The 15,797-nt window shown below is 43.2% G+C and overlaps 1 protein-coding gene across 1 annotated transcript in view; it reads left to right on the forward strand.

Annotated features, from left to right (window-relative positions):
* The first annotated feature begins 4,238 nt into the window (after positions 1–4,238).
* CRYBG3 (crystallin beta-gamma domain containing 3) overlaps positions 4,239–15,797 on the forward strand; it is a 99,894-nt gene continuing 88,335 nt past the window's right edge. The window contains 2 exon segments of the mRNA XM_086622928.1: positions 4,239–4,388; positions 4,472–5,205. Coding sequence (XP_086479054.1) covers positions 4,239–4,388; positions 4,472–5,205 — 884 coding nt within the window.

A 15,797-nucleotide genomic window follows, 5' to 3' on the forward strand; every position in this document is an offset into this window, starting at 1 on the left:
AGGATGGTTTTACAGAGACCTCATTATAGAAAATGCAGATTTTTCTTGAGCTCCTGTTAGGGTTGGATGTTTTGCCATGATTAGCATTGGTAAGAGCACAAGTGAGTTTCATCTTTGTATTCGCACAAGTGTAATTGATATGAGGTGCTATCAAAAATGTCTTGAAACCCTTCCAGACAAGCTGTGCTAATCGGCTGAAAGTTATCATTTCTGTTGAAATTAACAGAAAAGGACTTTGGTCCTCATCTAGACTACTTAGGTGCATACACACCAATGTGGTATGGAGCTTCTGAATGCTTTGTGCTCCATGCCCAGGTGCAGCAAAAGTCTACATTAGGAGGTTGTGAAGGGGGGTTGGTAATTTTTTATTTTGTTATTTACAAAGAGTTTTCCATTTTAGCACTTCTGCTACTGAGTAAATGTAAATGTCACAAGTTATAATGTGGAAAACAAATAGAAGAGACCTTCCAAAAAGTTGATGTAAAGGTTTTAATTACTAAACTGAACTTTGGCCATAGGTGGCCCAGTGTATAAATCTTATCCAAAATAATAACACAGTTAAGGCTCTCAGTAACTGCAGTTAACACCATGAGTCATTTCCAGCTGTCTTCTCCAGACACGAAGGCATTTGAACAATAGCAGCTGGCTGTGCGGCTCCCTTTTAAACCATTTTCAGTAAATCAACTGGAGGAACTGTGTGTTCACAGTTAAAGGGTAAAGATTGCTGGAATCTGTGCAGTGCATGCTTTACAGCAGGTCACAGCTAGATAGATAATGTATCCTAGAAATCCTTGCTAACACGCTTCGTCTGTGTAATAGCGTATCCAAGACCCAAATCTCTAATTCTGTTCTTCGCCTTCATTTTAGAATAAGCATAGATTAGAGATTTTGAATTAATCGGTATCTGTTTCAACATCTGGACAACTAACATTGTCAAAAAATGTCTAGGAAATATTACATGTGATGACTCCATTATGTGCGTTTTTTAATTCCTGGTCTCATGTCACCTATTAGAAATCTTGCCATAATATATTACATACTGGAAAGGAAAAAGGTAGGTAAGGGACCACCCGTTATTAAAACAGTATTGCTGTTTGTGCTACATCTACCTGTAGACTTGTTCTGTAAGAGCCTGGAAAACAGGGTTATTTATTATCAAGAAAAAGTAGCTAGGACAGACAAAATATTTTTATAGAAAAATGCGTTAGACGTATGAAATGGAAGACTGAACTATGCTTTTGTTTAGCAGCATCGTACCTCAGACCATAAGACCACTCCTTATCGTAGCAGTCCAACACTGCAAACAGTTTGAGGATGTTTTTTTCATTTAATAATTGTGCTAAAAGGTGCTTGCAGGGAAAATGTTTAGTTTGGTGGTTTTAAGGCTACATTTTTCCCCTAGTTATGACTTTAATGTATCAGAAAAGTTCTAAAACTGGGTGTGAGAGGAGGGCTTTTCATAAACTAGTATGATGGAAACTTGCTTTCCTTTTTGGTATGCAAACAAAACAAAAGATTTGGCTCAAGATTTTAAAGACCCATAAAAGGGAGGAAATTCAGAGAGCATAGTTGAAATTTCACCATCTGCTCACTCTAAAGCAGCAAGGAGACAAAGGAGCTTTCCCTTGTGCACAACCACTATAATCTGAACTGCAGTAGAAAATTAGTGGATATGGAATAGGCACAGCGCCCTCCCCTCTCTTATCCAGGAGAGTGATTCAAGTGAAACTCTGGGCAGGATGAACTACAAGAAAAAAAAACAAACTTATTGAGAGCCTCGGCTTGACACTGTCCTCTCCTGTGCCATTGTATCCCTCTGCAACTGTGTTTTCTTGGTTTCTCACTGCCTTGGGCAATGCAACATTACCTTGTATGGGCCACATGTGAGTACTAATCTGAGGCAGAAAGGAACCTGTTTCCCCCATCTGTTTTGGCTCGCACGTGCTGGTGCTGCTGTTAATGCTGACAGCTGTGTTAATACACGAGGCCACCTGCCACATGGTAGATACTGCATCTTTGGGTAAAAGCCCAACTTTTCTCCCTTTGTGGAACGTGTAGATGTCTAAAACTGCGTTCCTGTTGGCAAGTCTGCTGGCAGTGCCCATTTTATTATTTTAAATGTGTCAAAATTATTTACTCTAAAGTCACGTGGTACTCAATTACTCAAGGGTAATGCAAAAAGAATGGGATTATCTAACCTGGGGCATGTTCCTCTTTTATATTCATATAGTTTTACTGCTTTGATTAGAATTTACTTACGTGCCTCTGGTAGAGCTGCTATTTGGGACATTTGTGTATTTTCTGCGTTTAGATGCAGTGAGGAAAGGAGAAACAGATTTGAGCGCAAAATGTTACCGTTTGGGATTAGCATTTCTGATTAGGTTGGCTCTTTGTTCTTGGACAAGCACAGCCCTGGTAATGCTTCATGCTGCACTGGAGTACCCCTCCGGCTGCCTCACTGGTGGTCAGATATTGGATGCAGCTAGGTGTTTTGACTGCCTCTGTCTCTGTGTGCAAACCACTCACCATATTATACCTAACTACATCCTGAGGTGGTTATGAGGATTAATTAATGCTTAAATCCTTTGAACATACCAGATGCTTTATAAATGCTAATTATTATATTCAGGTTTGCTATATCTTAGGGATTAGACCTTACTTAAGCAATAGGTAGGGAAGCTGTGAGATGTACATGGCAAAGAAGTAAAGTGATAAACAGTCACTGAAAGCCTAAGCCTTCCTGCAGCCTGTTTGTGCGGTCCTATTTAATTGCTTTTAATAAATTGCCACTCTTCTAATTTGGCTTTGGAGCCTTAATTACTATTATTTTGAATGTCCAAGGGAGTGTCTCCTCTGTGATGTTCCATAGGGGCTGTTGTTACATTTTGTAGTTTTAATCTTGATTGCTATTTCCCTGAGAATGGGCAACTATGTGTAGATACTCTCAAAATGTGATTTCTTTTTTCTCTGTACTGTACTGGAATGAAACACTTCATATTTTTGTGCTAGGTTTGAGGTATATCACTGAGAAAATTGTCTGGACACTGAGAACTAGGCAGGACCTTGTTGTGTATTAAGCATTGGTCCTCTGAATAAGGTTTGTGACTGGTAATAATACCATGTGAAAGCTACTTCTTGTAACCTGTGAAACAACCAGCTAGTCCCAGCTCAGACTGATTGGTAAAAATTTAAGTGCATGTCCAATATCCACGTGTGTCTCTGTTTTGAAAATCCACATGAAAGCTATATGAGACCTGGACAATATGAGGAGGAGCTGTCTGTGCACTTCTGAAAGATTTCACTCATAGCTGAGGCAGTGGAAAGTAGCCAGGAAAGTAGCCAGTAGTTTATTTCCAGGCTGTTTTATTGCTGCTGCTTTGCAGATTGGCCTAGAGTACCAGCTTCATATCCAGCCCAAGTTGCAGCCACAGCAGGCTGATACCATGGCACAGTGGTAAAGAATACGGGCAAAGAGGCCTTGGGTATAGAGGGGGTGAACAAATGGAGAAGGATCTTACAGGGGACAAAAGTTAGCACTGGCACAGGTTTCCCAAAGAGACAGTGGAATCTCCATCCTTGGAGATATTCAAAAGACATGGCCCTGGGCTACCTGTTCCAGGGGGCCCTGCTTGAGCAGGGAGGGTTGGACCAGGTGATATTCCAAGGTCCTTTACAACCTCAGCCACTCTGTGATTGTGTGAGATGGCATGATGCAAAAAGGCGCTCATACAAAGGTGTGAGGCGCCGGCAGTCACAAAAAAACAGTAGAGATGCTCATCAAGAGGAGGAAGTGTTGTTCTGTATTTAAAATCCCAACATCAAGGTTAGGCTTTTTTTACTAGTAATTCATACTCGGGCAATCATTAAGGTTTTGTGCATCACCTCTGTCTATAAAACAAGGATAATATTTGTCACTGCAATGGCGAGGTCATCTCTGTTGGTAGGGATAGTTTGATGTTAACTCAAGGGAGGCCACAGGCTTCAGAGGCAGAAAAACGAAGGTTTCAGTATTAAAAAACAAAACAAAAAACCAACCAAATCTCCTCTCTAGGAAGAAGTCTTTTCAAAAAGCAGGAGAAGCTCCTTCCTCTAAGTCACTCATCTTCATCAGCAAGAATGGCCTGAACTTACCCCAGAGTGATGGAGGGAGGTGAGCGGTGGCAGAGCCACGCTGCTGCTGTGTACCTTCATTTGATGCAGATGTTTCACCATGATGGCGTAACAGGCGTGAACATTACATGGCAGCCAGACAGTGCCCAGCCCAGGACAGCGTGAAGCCGGTTACTGACTTTGCCTCGACAAACACGTGTAGCGTCTCCAAGTTGGCACAAGTTAAAGAAAGCGTTGGTGTTCGCAGTCAGTCAGGAGGAGTGTCAATCCTCGAGGCTGTCTGTCCTTTTTCTTACAGAGTTAATTTTCACTTCTGATCTTTTCTCTTTGTTCACACCAATTATGCCACGTTAACTTAAAGAAAAAACACCACCACAAACAACACCCGACGCCCCTCGGCGGCAGGAGGCGGCAGCTGCCTGCGGTGGTACTTCCCTCGCTGCTACCATCGCTTTCCTCCCGCCACCCTGTGCGCTCTCCGGGGCAGAAACCGCCTCCCGCCGCGTTCGCAGCCGGCCGAGCCGGTCCTGTCCTCCACCCGTCGGCCGAAAGGAAGGACGCGGCCGCAGCGCGGAGAGGGGTGAAACACCGCCTCGCGCCCCGGCCTTCCTCCCCCCGTGCCACCGCTTCGGCAACCGCGCCGGAGCCGGCGCCGGCCTCCCGCCCCCCCGGGCGCAGCGTTCGTCTCTCCCGCTCCTCGCACGCGGCCCCTCCTTCCCGCCAACCGCGGCCCGAGCGCGCGCCGCTCCGCCGGCCCGCCCCGAGCCGTGGCCACCTCCCGCCAGCGGAAAGCGGCGGGCGGAGGCGGAGCGGTGGCTCCGCCCCGGGGGCGGGTGGGCGGCGGCGGCCGTCCCTGCTGGGGGAGGAGGAAGGTGTTTGCCGCCGCTGCCTCCCGCTGCCGAGGGCAGTCGGTGCCGGGCGGCTGCTAGCGGCGTCTCTCGTCAGCGTCCCGTCCCGTGCGGTGGTGGAGATGTCCGGTGGGGGAAGCCGGCGGCGGACCGGCCCGTCCTGGCACAGCACCTTCTCCCGCTTCTTCGCCAGGAGCGCCTCCAGCGAGGGGGTGGCGGTGCCGGGGCAGCCGGCGGGCGCGAACAGGTACGCGGGGACGGGACCGGCCCGGCGCAGTCGGGCTCCGCACGCCGTCCTCGGCCCTGTTCCACCTGCCCTTGCCCGGGGAGCGGCGTGAGCCGCCGGGGCTGGAGGAGCGGGGCCGTGCGGCCGCCCCGGGAGACGTTGCGACACCAGTGGGCGAGGGAGGGAGAAGAAACGGGCGTGTGCTCTGCGGGGGACGCCTGCCCGGCCGTCCCGGCGCTGCGGCCCCGGCGGCGAGGTGTGGCGAGGCGCCTCAGCGGGTCACGGGGCAGGCGCGGGCCTGGCGGGGTCGCCTGCGGCTTCTGTGAGGGGCAGCCCCCGCGGCGGCGGCGGCAGCTTGTCACGCGGAGTTCGGGACCGGGGCCGGTGGGTTTAATTTAACGTACCTGCGGCGCGGTGCGAGGCAGGTCCCCCGCGGGGTTCGGCACGGACGCGGTGGGACGTTCGGGGCTTTTGCTGGGAGTCGGTCTGGCCGCTGGGCGGGCACCGGCGTCCCGTGAGCACCGGCCGCGCTCCCCGGCCCTGCGGAGTGCAGCCGGACGCGGGGGAACGAGGGAGTCCGGTGGGAAACGCGCACTTGCTGCGAACAGCCGCCTCCGGGGCTCCTCCGTCCCGGCGGGGGCCGTGCGGGTGCCGGCCGTGGGGCTGTCCCGCCCGCTTGTGCCTTAGGTTGCAGCCCCTTCCTTGGAAACCGAAAGCGGGGCGGAGCGCAGGGGTCTGTGAGGGTTTGGAGGTTTTTGTTTGTTTGTTTTTCTTTTCAGTTTTGACACTTAAAGTTTTCTTTTAGACTGGTGTAAATCAGATGCTAATATATAAATGATAAATATAAATACTAGCAATGTGCTTAAATCTCTATACAAAATGTGTGGTTGATGGAAACTGGTTATTAATAATTAGTTTTTAGCGCAGGGAGACTTTACAAGATGAAAAGGTTTGGAAACTTGTGTATTTGTTCCTCTTCCTTTTTTTTTTTTTTTTACTTTTCTGGTGGCTGGTTTCTATGTGAACATAGGAGAGAAGCACAAATAAAGTTTCCTTCTGTTTCTTATGGAGTCCTATTGTTGGCCCCTGTTAATTACGATACATTTGTGGTGAAAGGCGCCAGCTGGCTAGGCCTTATTTCCTCAGGTGTAGCGTTTATTTTTTGCTTTTAACACGTTGGTTTTAATCTCTGAGTCATTCTCGATACTGCATAGGTTTGTCTTTAAACCAGCAGACCAGTAAGTACAGTTTAATCAGGTAGATAGTGGGTATAACAGTAACTCTCGTTTATTGAAAAACTTTCAAATCTTACTCTTCTTACTCTCAGCAATCATGAAAAATAGGAGTGTATTGTTATCTTACACTGACCATCTTAAACAGTCTCATAAATGCACCAGGAAGATTTTTAACTCTAGGGGGGTTGTTCTACTGTAAGCATTCAACACACCAATACATCACCAAGAACCCCCTGGCCTTTCATGAGCATGAAACATTGCTTTTTGTTTCCTGAAAAAAAAAAAAAACAAACACAAAACACAAACCCAAAAACCAGAAGCAAGGCTGCCAAATCGAGGGCATCTTTAGAGTAGCAGGAGTAATGTGGCGATTACATCTGGCAGGGCTGGTTAAGATACAGGAGAAGGAAAAGGCTTGGATCTGGCTGAGGACCTGAAGAGGCAATAGGAGCGGTTTCATCAGACTCTTCCGCAGCTCCTTACAGCTGCGGTTCGGAATAAACAAAAAAGCGTAGCGGTTGCCTTGGTAAGGAGGAGGGTGATGCTAGTTCAGTGGTTTGCTCACTAAATAGCCTATCTGTAGGTAGCACTCGTGGTAGACCTGCTCCACTTAACTTGGGGCTGGAGTCTATTATCTTTATCTAAATCGCAGTTTCATTTCCTGCAGCTAAGAGCCTTTCTTTTATTAGGAAGCCAGGATAGTCCGCGTAGATGTGAAAAGGCTCAGGCCTCTTGGCCTCGTTCTTGAACTCCTTGCGCGGTTAGCTGGAGGGTGGTAGCCATGATTCCTCTCTGGAGTGGAAACAAGCAAAAACCCTCCCGCTCTGAGAAGTCCAATTTGGAATGTTAAGGAGCTTTTTTTGTTGCGCTGGGTCGCGGTGCGGCGCGTTAGTCAGGAATGCTGACGTTCTCGTCTGTGGTTTCCACTGGCAGCCTCCTTCACAGATTAGTGTAATTACATACATTAAACAGCACTGGGTTGGGATGAGTGCCGCAGGTTTGCTCCTCAAGTTTATTTAGTGAGCTTGGCGGTGTAGAAAAATGGATCACCGAACAAAGCGTGTGTGTGGGGAGGGGGAGCTTTGGATGTTTGTTGTTAAGGTGTGGAGTGCATGAGGCGAGGTGGGGAATGCATCCTTTGTGAAGTGTTACGAGAGGTGTGTACATGATGATGGTTAACTTCCCGTTCAGATTATCTGTATGATATATATTGGAACCAGACCAAATTTGAAATATACAGAAAGAAACTTTTTATGTGGAGATATTTTACCTAGCGTTGCGTTTCAAAAAAGCAGAACCCCTAAGTGAAGGGGGCAGGAGAGGGAACAGCATGTTGTACAGGGCCAGATACACCCCTGGTGTACCTGCATTGACTTCTGCAGACATACATCGTGCTTAATGCCTGTGCAGAACACAACAGTTTCCTAAACTTTAAAAACATGCAGAAATGAGTCTGCATATGTCCAAAAGTCATTCTCCACCTGCTCCCGCAAGTTAGGCAGCAGCGGATGGATGGAAGCCTCTAAATTTCCTTCCCCCCAACCCCACAGCTGCCTCTCAATGCCATGGGGTATGGAGCTCTTGCCACTTTTTGCTCCAGGCACTGTGTTCAGACTTAGTTTTAGAAAAATAAAAGCCAAAACCCAAACCTACTGTGGCCCTGGTATAAAATGGGAGGAAGGGGAGGAGGGAATTGCACTGTTTGTTAATCAGTGTCTTAGACTCTTCTGAGAACCTCATTTGACGAAGAGCTTATGTTAATAACTTGCCCTTGCAGCAATTTGTAGCTCTGATGAACATGAGCAGTGCTGGAGGCTTGCTCACTTGTGGAAAAAGTAACCCATACAGATTAGTTGCAAGTTTTGTGGCAGCAAAAAGCACAGCACATGCGTTAAGGGCTTACTTGGCTTTTATATAAAATGTAGGTGAACATGAGGCATCTCCCACTGAGTGCTTGCCTGCATAAGTGTGTTCTTCAGAGTTGGGGCTGCTCTAAATGAGGACGCTGGTGCTTTTCATCCCAGTCCTTTATCATTAACTTCCATTAAAGGCAGTTGTTAGTGCTTTATTCAGCTATTTGCTATTTTCAATAATACAAAATTGATTATTTGTTACCACAGTGTTTGTCCTGGAGCAGTCTAAATCCCCAGGGTGAAAAAATCCCATTGAATTTTCACTATTCTAATGGGACTCTGATTTTTATTTTTTTTTTAAATACATGTTTCTTTAGCCCATCTGGATCAAGATAAAACTTTTACAGTGCAAGTCAATTAACTGCAGATTCTTTCAGAAATACGCAGCTTCTGTGGCTGAGCAATTGTTGTGTTACAAAGAAACGTGACCTTTCAGGTCATGTTAGAAGCTGCCAAGGAGGTGCGATGCTTTTCACTGATCACTTTAACCCAGAGCTACCACCAAAATCTCCTTTAAACTATGGATGTATTTTATTAGTTATTCTGTATATTGTTTACCAGGTTCATATCAGGTTTATCTTTTTCTCTCTAAGTGCTGTTGGTTGCTCAAATAACTACCAGTGCAAGTGGACCTTTGCTAAGTTTGTCCAGATATTCTACATTGCTCTAGTGTATTAGAGACATCAAACAGGGAAGAGCAATCTTTGATTTGGTTTTAGGGGGCTTTTTTTTTTTTCTCTCCAGACTGAGATTATTGTTCTGTTAATCCATTAGTTTCTAAGTAAGAGCTTTCAGAGATAGAAGAACTTTGTTTATTCTGCCTGAGGAGAGATTAGAGAGTCTCTTTCTTCCTCTGGGACTGCCAGTCATTGTTCCTGTTTACAAAGAACATGTATTTTTGTAGTTGAAAAAACTGTGCATTTGTGCACTGCTGGAAATGGATTGAAAGAGGACGAATACATTTCAAACTTACATCTTCTGAAGTTACTACCTCCTGACTGGTTTTGATTCAGATACCACTAGCATCTTTGAAGAAATCCATTGTTTGCTGGAAAAATGAGCCTCTGCTTTCTAATAAATAATATTTTTCTTTCAAAAGGCAGAGCATGATTATTTTCATTGTTATTGTTAAATTTTAACTCATTTGTGAGTATACATCAGGGATCACGGTTTGTGCAACCAGCAAGGGGAATACTCCAGCAGCTGCATAGAAGATTCCAAATTAGACTTACCTAAGCAAGATGCATTATGAAAATTTTCTGTTCATTTGTTAATTTGGTTTTTTGTTTGTTTGTTTCTTTTTCTTTCCTAGATTTTTCTCTTACAACTTTTATTGCAGGATAATGCAAAATAGTAGCAAAGGCTCTGATTCACCAGAGTACCAAAGTGGTTGCCTGTAATTAAATAGGTAAATAGTTCTGTGTGCTATAGTGGGACTACTTGTTTGATTAAACTTAGGTGCATACCTAGATGTCTCATGGGGCTGAGACCAGAAGGAGCAAGCCCAGCAGCTGGCCATGTACGTGTGAGACATTTCCTAAAGGAAATGTTACTGGAATATTAATTACAATAGTAACGCTTCTTAGAAGAAACAAAGCAAGGTTGTTTTTATTTTTTTCCACTATTTTAAATGTTAACAGCATTGTCTCCTCTCCAATTATTGGCATAAGTGGTAGAGTTAATAAAAAATATTTCCGAAACAGCTACAAGTCTTTGGTTTTAAGGAACAGTTTTCCAAAGATGAAAACTCCTCGGTCTTGTCCTCTGGTGAACAAAAGGTTTGCATCTGGGAAAAAAGCAAAATTCAGAAACAGGTTACTGTGGGGACTGTATTTCTGATTATTGAAACTTCTTAAAAGAATGGAAACCCAACTACTGCTTTTATTTTCTGAGGAGTTTTTGAATTTCATAGAATTAAGTTAGTACATACTGTTACACTGCCAGACAGTAGCACAGCACTAAGTTGCTTAGGCTTTCCGGGGAATATTAATACATCTATTTTTCTGGAATTTTAATTTCTAAAATATTTTTGATAGATTCTCATGGACTTTACGGTAGAACTTTTGAAGACTTTTAAGATCAGAAACATGGAGTTCCTTAGTAATTTCATAGAATCATAGAACGGTTAGGGTTGGAAGGGACCTCAAAGATCATCTAGTTCCAACCCCCCTGCCACGGGCAGGAAAATCCTCCACTACACCAGGTTGCCCAAAGCCTCATCCAACCTGGCCTTGAACACTTCCAGGGATGGGGCATCCACAACTTCTCTGGGGATCCTGTTCCAGTGCCTCACCACCCTCAATGTAAAGAATTTCTTTCTTATATCTAACATAAATCTCCCCTCTTTCAGTTTAAATCCATTGCCCCTTGTCCTATCACTACACACCCTTGTAAAAAGTCCCTCTCCAGCTTTCCTGTAGGCCCCTTTTAGGTACTGGAAAGCTACAGTAAGATCATCCCGGAGCCTTCTCTTCTCCAGGCTGAACAGAAAATTTCACTTTCTCATGTCAATTTTGCAACACGAAATATGGTCTCTAGTAGTGTTACGTTAGTGTGGTTTCATGACATGCCTTATTTGGAATTGGAGTCTTGGTTTTCAGAATGTTCTAGTGTTCCTTAAATTGCTAAAATGGAAGGCAGTATATCTGCTTAAGCAGTTTGGAGGTCTTGGGGCCTAAGTATATGAGCACCATGTGGATCTGCACTTCTTGTCTAGGGAAAAAGGTAGGGTGAAGTATTTCTTGTGAACGCATGAAGAGCAAATGCAGAAGGAATTCCAGTGACAAGAGACTGTTTTTTTTAATCATCAAGTGCTACAAATTTAGACATCAAATTTATTTTGGTTGAATGGAAAATGCGTACTTTCAACACAAAAAGGGGAACCTTGATAACGCCTGGAAAGCGTCTGTAGGATACTTCCTGATGTATATTTTGTGAGTGAAAAATGGGAGAATCGGAGAAGTATTTTCTTGTGTTGAATTTGTAGCCTTGTTTGTTTCTGCCAAGTTTTCTGCTCCAGCCTGACTAGAAGAGCTTTTTTTTTTTACTGGTGACACCAACCTCTTGCTTGTTTTTTTCCTGGTTGCTTTTTCTGAATGACATCTTTTAAAAATTTTGTTATGCTCTGTTTATCAGCTGCTGCTTTAAAGCTTCCCTGGACATTTTTTTTTAAATATCTCCTATTTTCATGCCATTTGTAAGTATTGTCATTGATCCCCAACCCTGCAAACGTGCCATTTGAAAATAGTTGTGTAATGGGCCGTCTATTCTATTCTCTATTAATGCAATAATTTTAACCTTAATAAACTTAAATAGTTTATAAATCTGTTTCTGATATTATACCAAGCTTATGTGCTAGTGGCCAGTAACATACTCCTTTCATAAGAATGTTGGAAGCTTTATCAGACCAATCAGAGTGGCAAACATGGAGCAAAGTCTACATTAATGTTGGTTACTATGCTTGACAGATGCCAGAAGAAAAACCTTGATGTAATCCGGTATAATCCTACTGCCCAATATTGAAGTAGGCTCTACTCAGAAACATTTATATTTCTTTTCTCTAGCCTTTGTTTGGCTGTTCTATTTCCTCACATGTAAAACAGATTAAGTCATTCAGCAAGGGTGGCCACGGGCCATCGTGCTTATTTCACTTAGTTCTAGCCTTTAAAGTTCAGTGTAAAGACATGGCGTAGTTCTTGCATTTTTCTTGTAAATTTTCATTGTAAAATGTGGCATATCTGTGGGTTTATAACATCTTTATTTTCTATGATATTTTTAGTTGCATTTTGAAAGAGGATTAGCAAAAATCTCTTCGTTTTGTACTAACACACTCTGTGTAGCTCACATGGCCTATGTGACGGCGCTGCTAATGCAGAACATGACACTGACCTAGCTTTGCTACATTAGCAAAGAACAGTATTTAAATAAGCAGCATAAACAGGTCTGAGAGGAAAAATTGTTTCAGTTAAAACAATCTAAGTTGCTTAATGCTGTCTGTAATCAAACCAGTTTCTAAGTGGGATAGTTTAATTGAATATAATAACGTTTTGTGATATTCCAGCACTTAAATTTATCAGCTGATTGTAACACTTCTCTTGACTAAGTTTCTGCTGCCTCCTTCTCCTCCTGGCTCCATTTTCTCCCTCCTTATCTTTCTCTGTTTTCTGTTCCTTTTCCTCCACTTCCCTCCTCATTCGTTTTCAATGAAATAACAGCTTTGCTTTCCTTGGACCCTTCAATTTTGAACTCACTAACTTGTTTTTATAATTTCCATTTATCTTAATGTCTTTACTGCTTCTCCCCTCTGTGTGTGGCCTAAGTTTAAGCACAGAAGTAGGAGCCAGAAACTTCACATTCAAATTTCTGTGCAAACACTCCCTCTCTCTTTGAGGGAAGCCCAACAGCCTTGCCAGAGACTAGGGAAAGGCTTTGTTGCTGCTCCTACCGTTTGGTGTCCCAGGAACAGTGTTAGCCTTGGGAATCTTGCTGAGAAGTTGAACAAAATTTTTCATTTTGAAGCTTTTCAGAAAGGGCAGTATTCTATTTTGGGGTGAAGAGGAACAGAAGAAAGAGCTTTTTATTCATTACTATTTTCTGTTAAAATGCTGGCATCTTTATTTTCTGTCAAAATACTGTCATTTGATGTAGAAGGCAGTTTTAGGAATCTTCATTGATTTCCTCACAAATTTAAGACTCATCTTGTTGCCACTGGGCTTTACAGTAGCGTTTTCCTTTCGATTCATTTAACAAATGCTTAGTGTAACCTTGCTCATGTCATTCAGTATACATGCCAAAAGTTTGACTCTTTGAAAATTGCCTGACTTCTCTTCGTGGATCAGGTTCTGATAGTTCTCCTGGCTGCACTGCACATGAATGGCTTCACAAGTGTGATCTTAGTATCTAGAGTAAGGTGTTGGTATTTCACTTTTAAGTCTATTGTATTTGGTTGGCTTAAAGGGGGAGGATTGCAAGGTTGATTTAACAAGGCTTCTGGGTGAACTGAGAAGTTAATAAACGTAATGTTGATCCTAACATCACTGGAGGATGGGAATTATCAAACTCGGTTTTGTTTATGAGATTACAGCTTCAGTTGGCAAACTGCTGAAATAATATCCTTAGACTCTTTAAAGCATCTGACTTGGTGCTGATGCTCCAATTAAAATATTTGCAAGTGTAATGGCAGTGGGCTAAAAATCAACATATGGAGGGACAGGAAAAGACCGGATATGAAAAATAAATTTTCTACTTGATTTATTTGAAGTAAATTAAAAGGATGCATTTTTGAATCAATCTATTTAATATCTTCACAAATAATTTGAAAGAGGACAAAACTGTAGCATGTGAAATTTGCAGATGACTAGAGTGAAAAGTATGGGAATCACCATGTAGATGACAACATTAAAAGTAAACTAAGTTGCCATAGTTGACAATCAGCTGAACATGAGCTGCCAAAGCAAAGTGGTGGCTTGGAGAGAAAATATGATTCTCGGATATATAAATTACAAAGTACATACGTTTGTGGGTGAACTTTGGGTACTAGAGTACTGAGTCTAGTTGCAGTGTCCAGGATTTATTATGAAAAAGATGCTGACAGACTAGAAAGTGCTCTGAGAAGAGTTCCAGAACAATTTGATGTCTGGAAAACCTCCCTCACAGAATAAAATTAAGTAGCTCAATAGCGTTTAGTTCATCTAAGAGAAGGTTTTGAAATGACAGGGTTACATTTTGAGGAATGACTCTGCCTCAAGGTACATAATTGCAAGGGAAATGAGAGTAAAATCCTTCATGTCATAGTAGACCTGTGACTTGAAGAGGGTGTTTGAACCTGAGACCTTCTGTAATCTGTCCCACATAGATGTAGGTTGATTCTGTAGCTGAGAGATGAGGGTTGACAAATCAGACCAGCGAGCCTAATTTTAAGTAGGGGCTTCAGTAGTAGTTTACAGGGAAAAGTCTTATTTACAAATATGGCAGATTTTCCATTGCTTGATGGTTTTTAATCAAAACTTATGTGTTTGGTCAGATGTTAAAGACTTGCCACATGTCTGCCTTGGTGAAATTTCATAATCTAGGTTATGCAGGAGGCCATCTTCAGTAATCATAAGGGTCTGTATGGCAAGTAGGGCAACTGGTGTATATATATAAAAATATTATTCAAAAGGTCTGAATTTTTAGCTGTCGTCTTTTTAATTACCACTTGGAAGCTGTAGCAGAGAAGAAACCGATACTAGCTAACGTATGGCTCTTGGCAGAGGTATAATAAAAGTTTCATGACTACTACTGGTCTCTGGATGTGGTTTGAGAATTGCTGTAATGTGCTGAAACTTCATGGAGATTTTGGTCTTGCACGTCTCTGTTTGATAGTATTGTTAGACTTGTGATTTTCTGCTCATTCATGTTCTTCAGGGAGATGGATTTAAAGTACTAGGTGATCAGATCTTTATTAGCAATCTCTCTGTCCCTCTGTTGAAATACTTTTCTGGAAGGTCACCACTGCATGTCACTGTGTTGGCGCTAAGTAAAATTGGAAAGTCATGACATCAAAACCAAATGAGATGTTACTTCCCAGAGAAGAGCATTAGTTTTGTTCAGAGAGAGATGAAAGGTAGGGATCAGGAATTGGAATTATGTCCCAGAATGCTGAAGTAAATAAACTAGCAAGAAAGGAAGCCTAAAAATGATTATAGCGTAAGCAAGGACTCAATGGAGAGTGAACTGTATCAACAATCCCCAAAACACATCATCTTGAGGAAAAATATTTAGAAAATACGGGGAAGATGTCACAAGTGGTGTCATGAATCCTGGATAGATAGATGTATGTATAGGTCAAGCTTAGTTTGTTAGCATTAGGTGACTAAAGCCAGATACAGAATCTTTTTGCCTCTTGACACCCTGGAGCATCTTTGATTAGGTTAGGTGTTGCTTATTCTCTTAACCATTAAAAGTCATCATGTGAAATGGCTAAATGGTTTCTGAGTTAACCTGAAGAGAAGACCAGTTAAAATGAAATGATGCTAGCCTAATGCAGTAGCAAAGAGAGCTTGACTGGGAGTTCAGGGAGTCATCTGTCCCTGAAGAGAGAGAAAGAGAGAGGGCAAAATGATAGAGCACTCGCCTGTCTGTTAAGATCTGGACTGCATGACAAGTAAATGCTGGAGCTGCCGCATTGGAAGAGACTTTGCTTCTAAGCAGTGGGGGAAGGAGGGAGAGTTGACATCCAGAAGTGCTGTCCCAGTGCTGTCCGAGTTGACCTTCAGCCAGCTGTGTCTGTTTCCTCAAGAGACCGCCCATTAATTTCTCCCTTCCCGAAGAGCAATCAGCAGCCCGTACCTTCTCTTTGTACAAGGAACCTAAAATGTCACAGCGGTTGCTTTCAGTCTGGTGAGCTGCATGTCTGGTCAGTCTCATCAAAACTTGCACGTTTGTGTTTTATTGCACTTGCAGGCTGCCTGTACCTTTTTTTTTT

The sequence above is a fragment of the Tauraco erythrolophus genome, chromosome 1 (genome assembly GCF_009769465.1).
Source record: "Tauraco erythrolophus isolate bTauEry1 chromosome 1, bTauEry1.pri, whole genome shotgun sequence".
Classification (NCBI taxonomy): Eukaryota; Metazoa; Chordata; class Aves; order Musophagiformes; family Musophagidae; genus Tauraco; species Tauraco erythrolophus.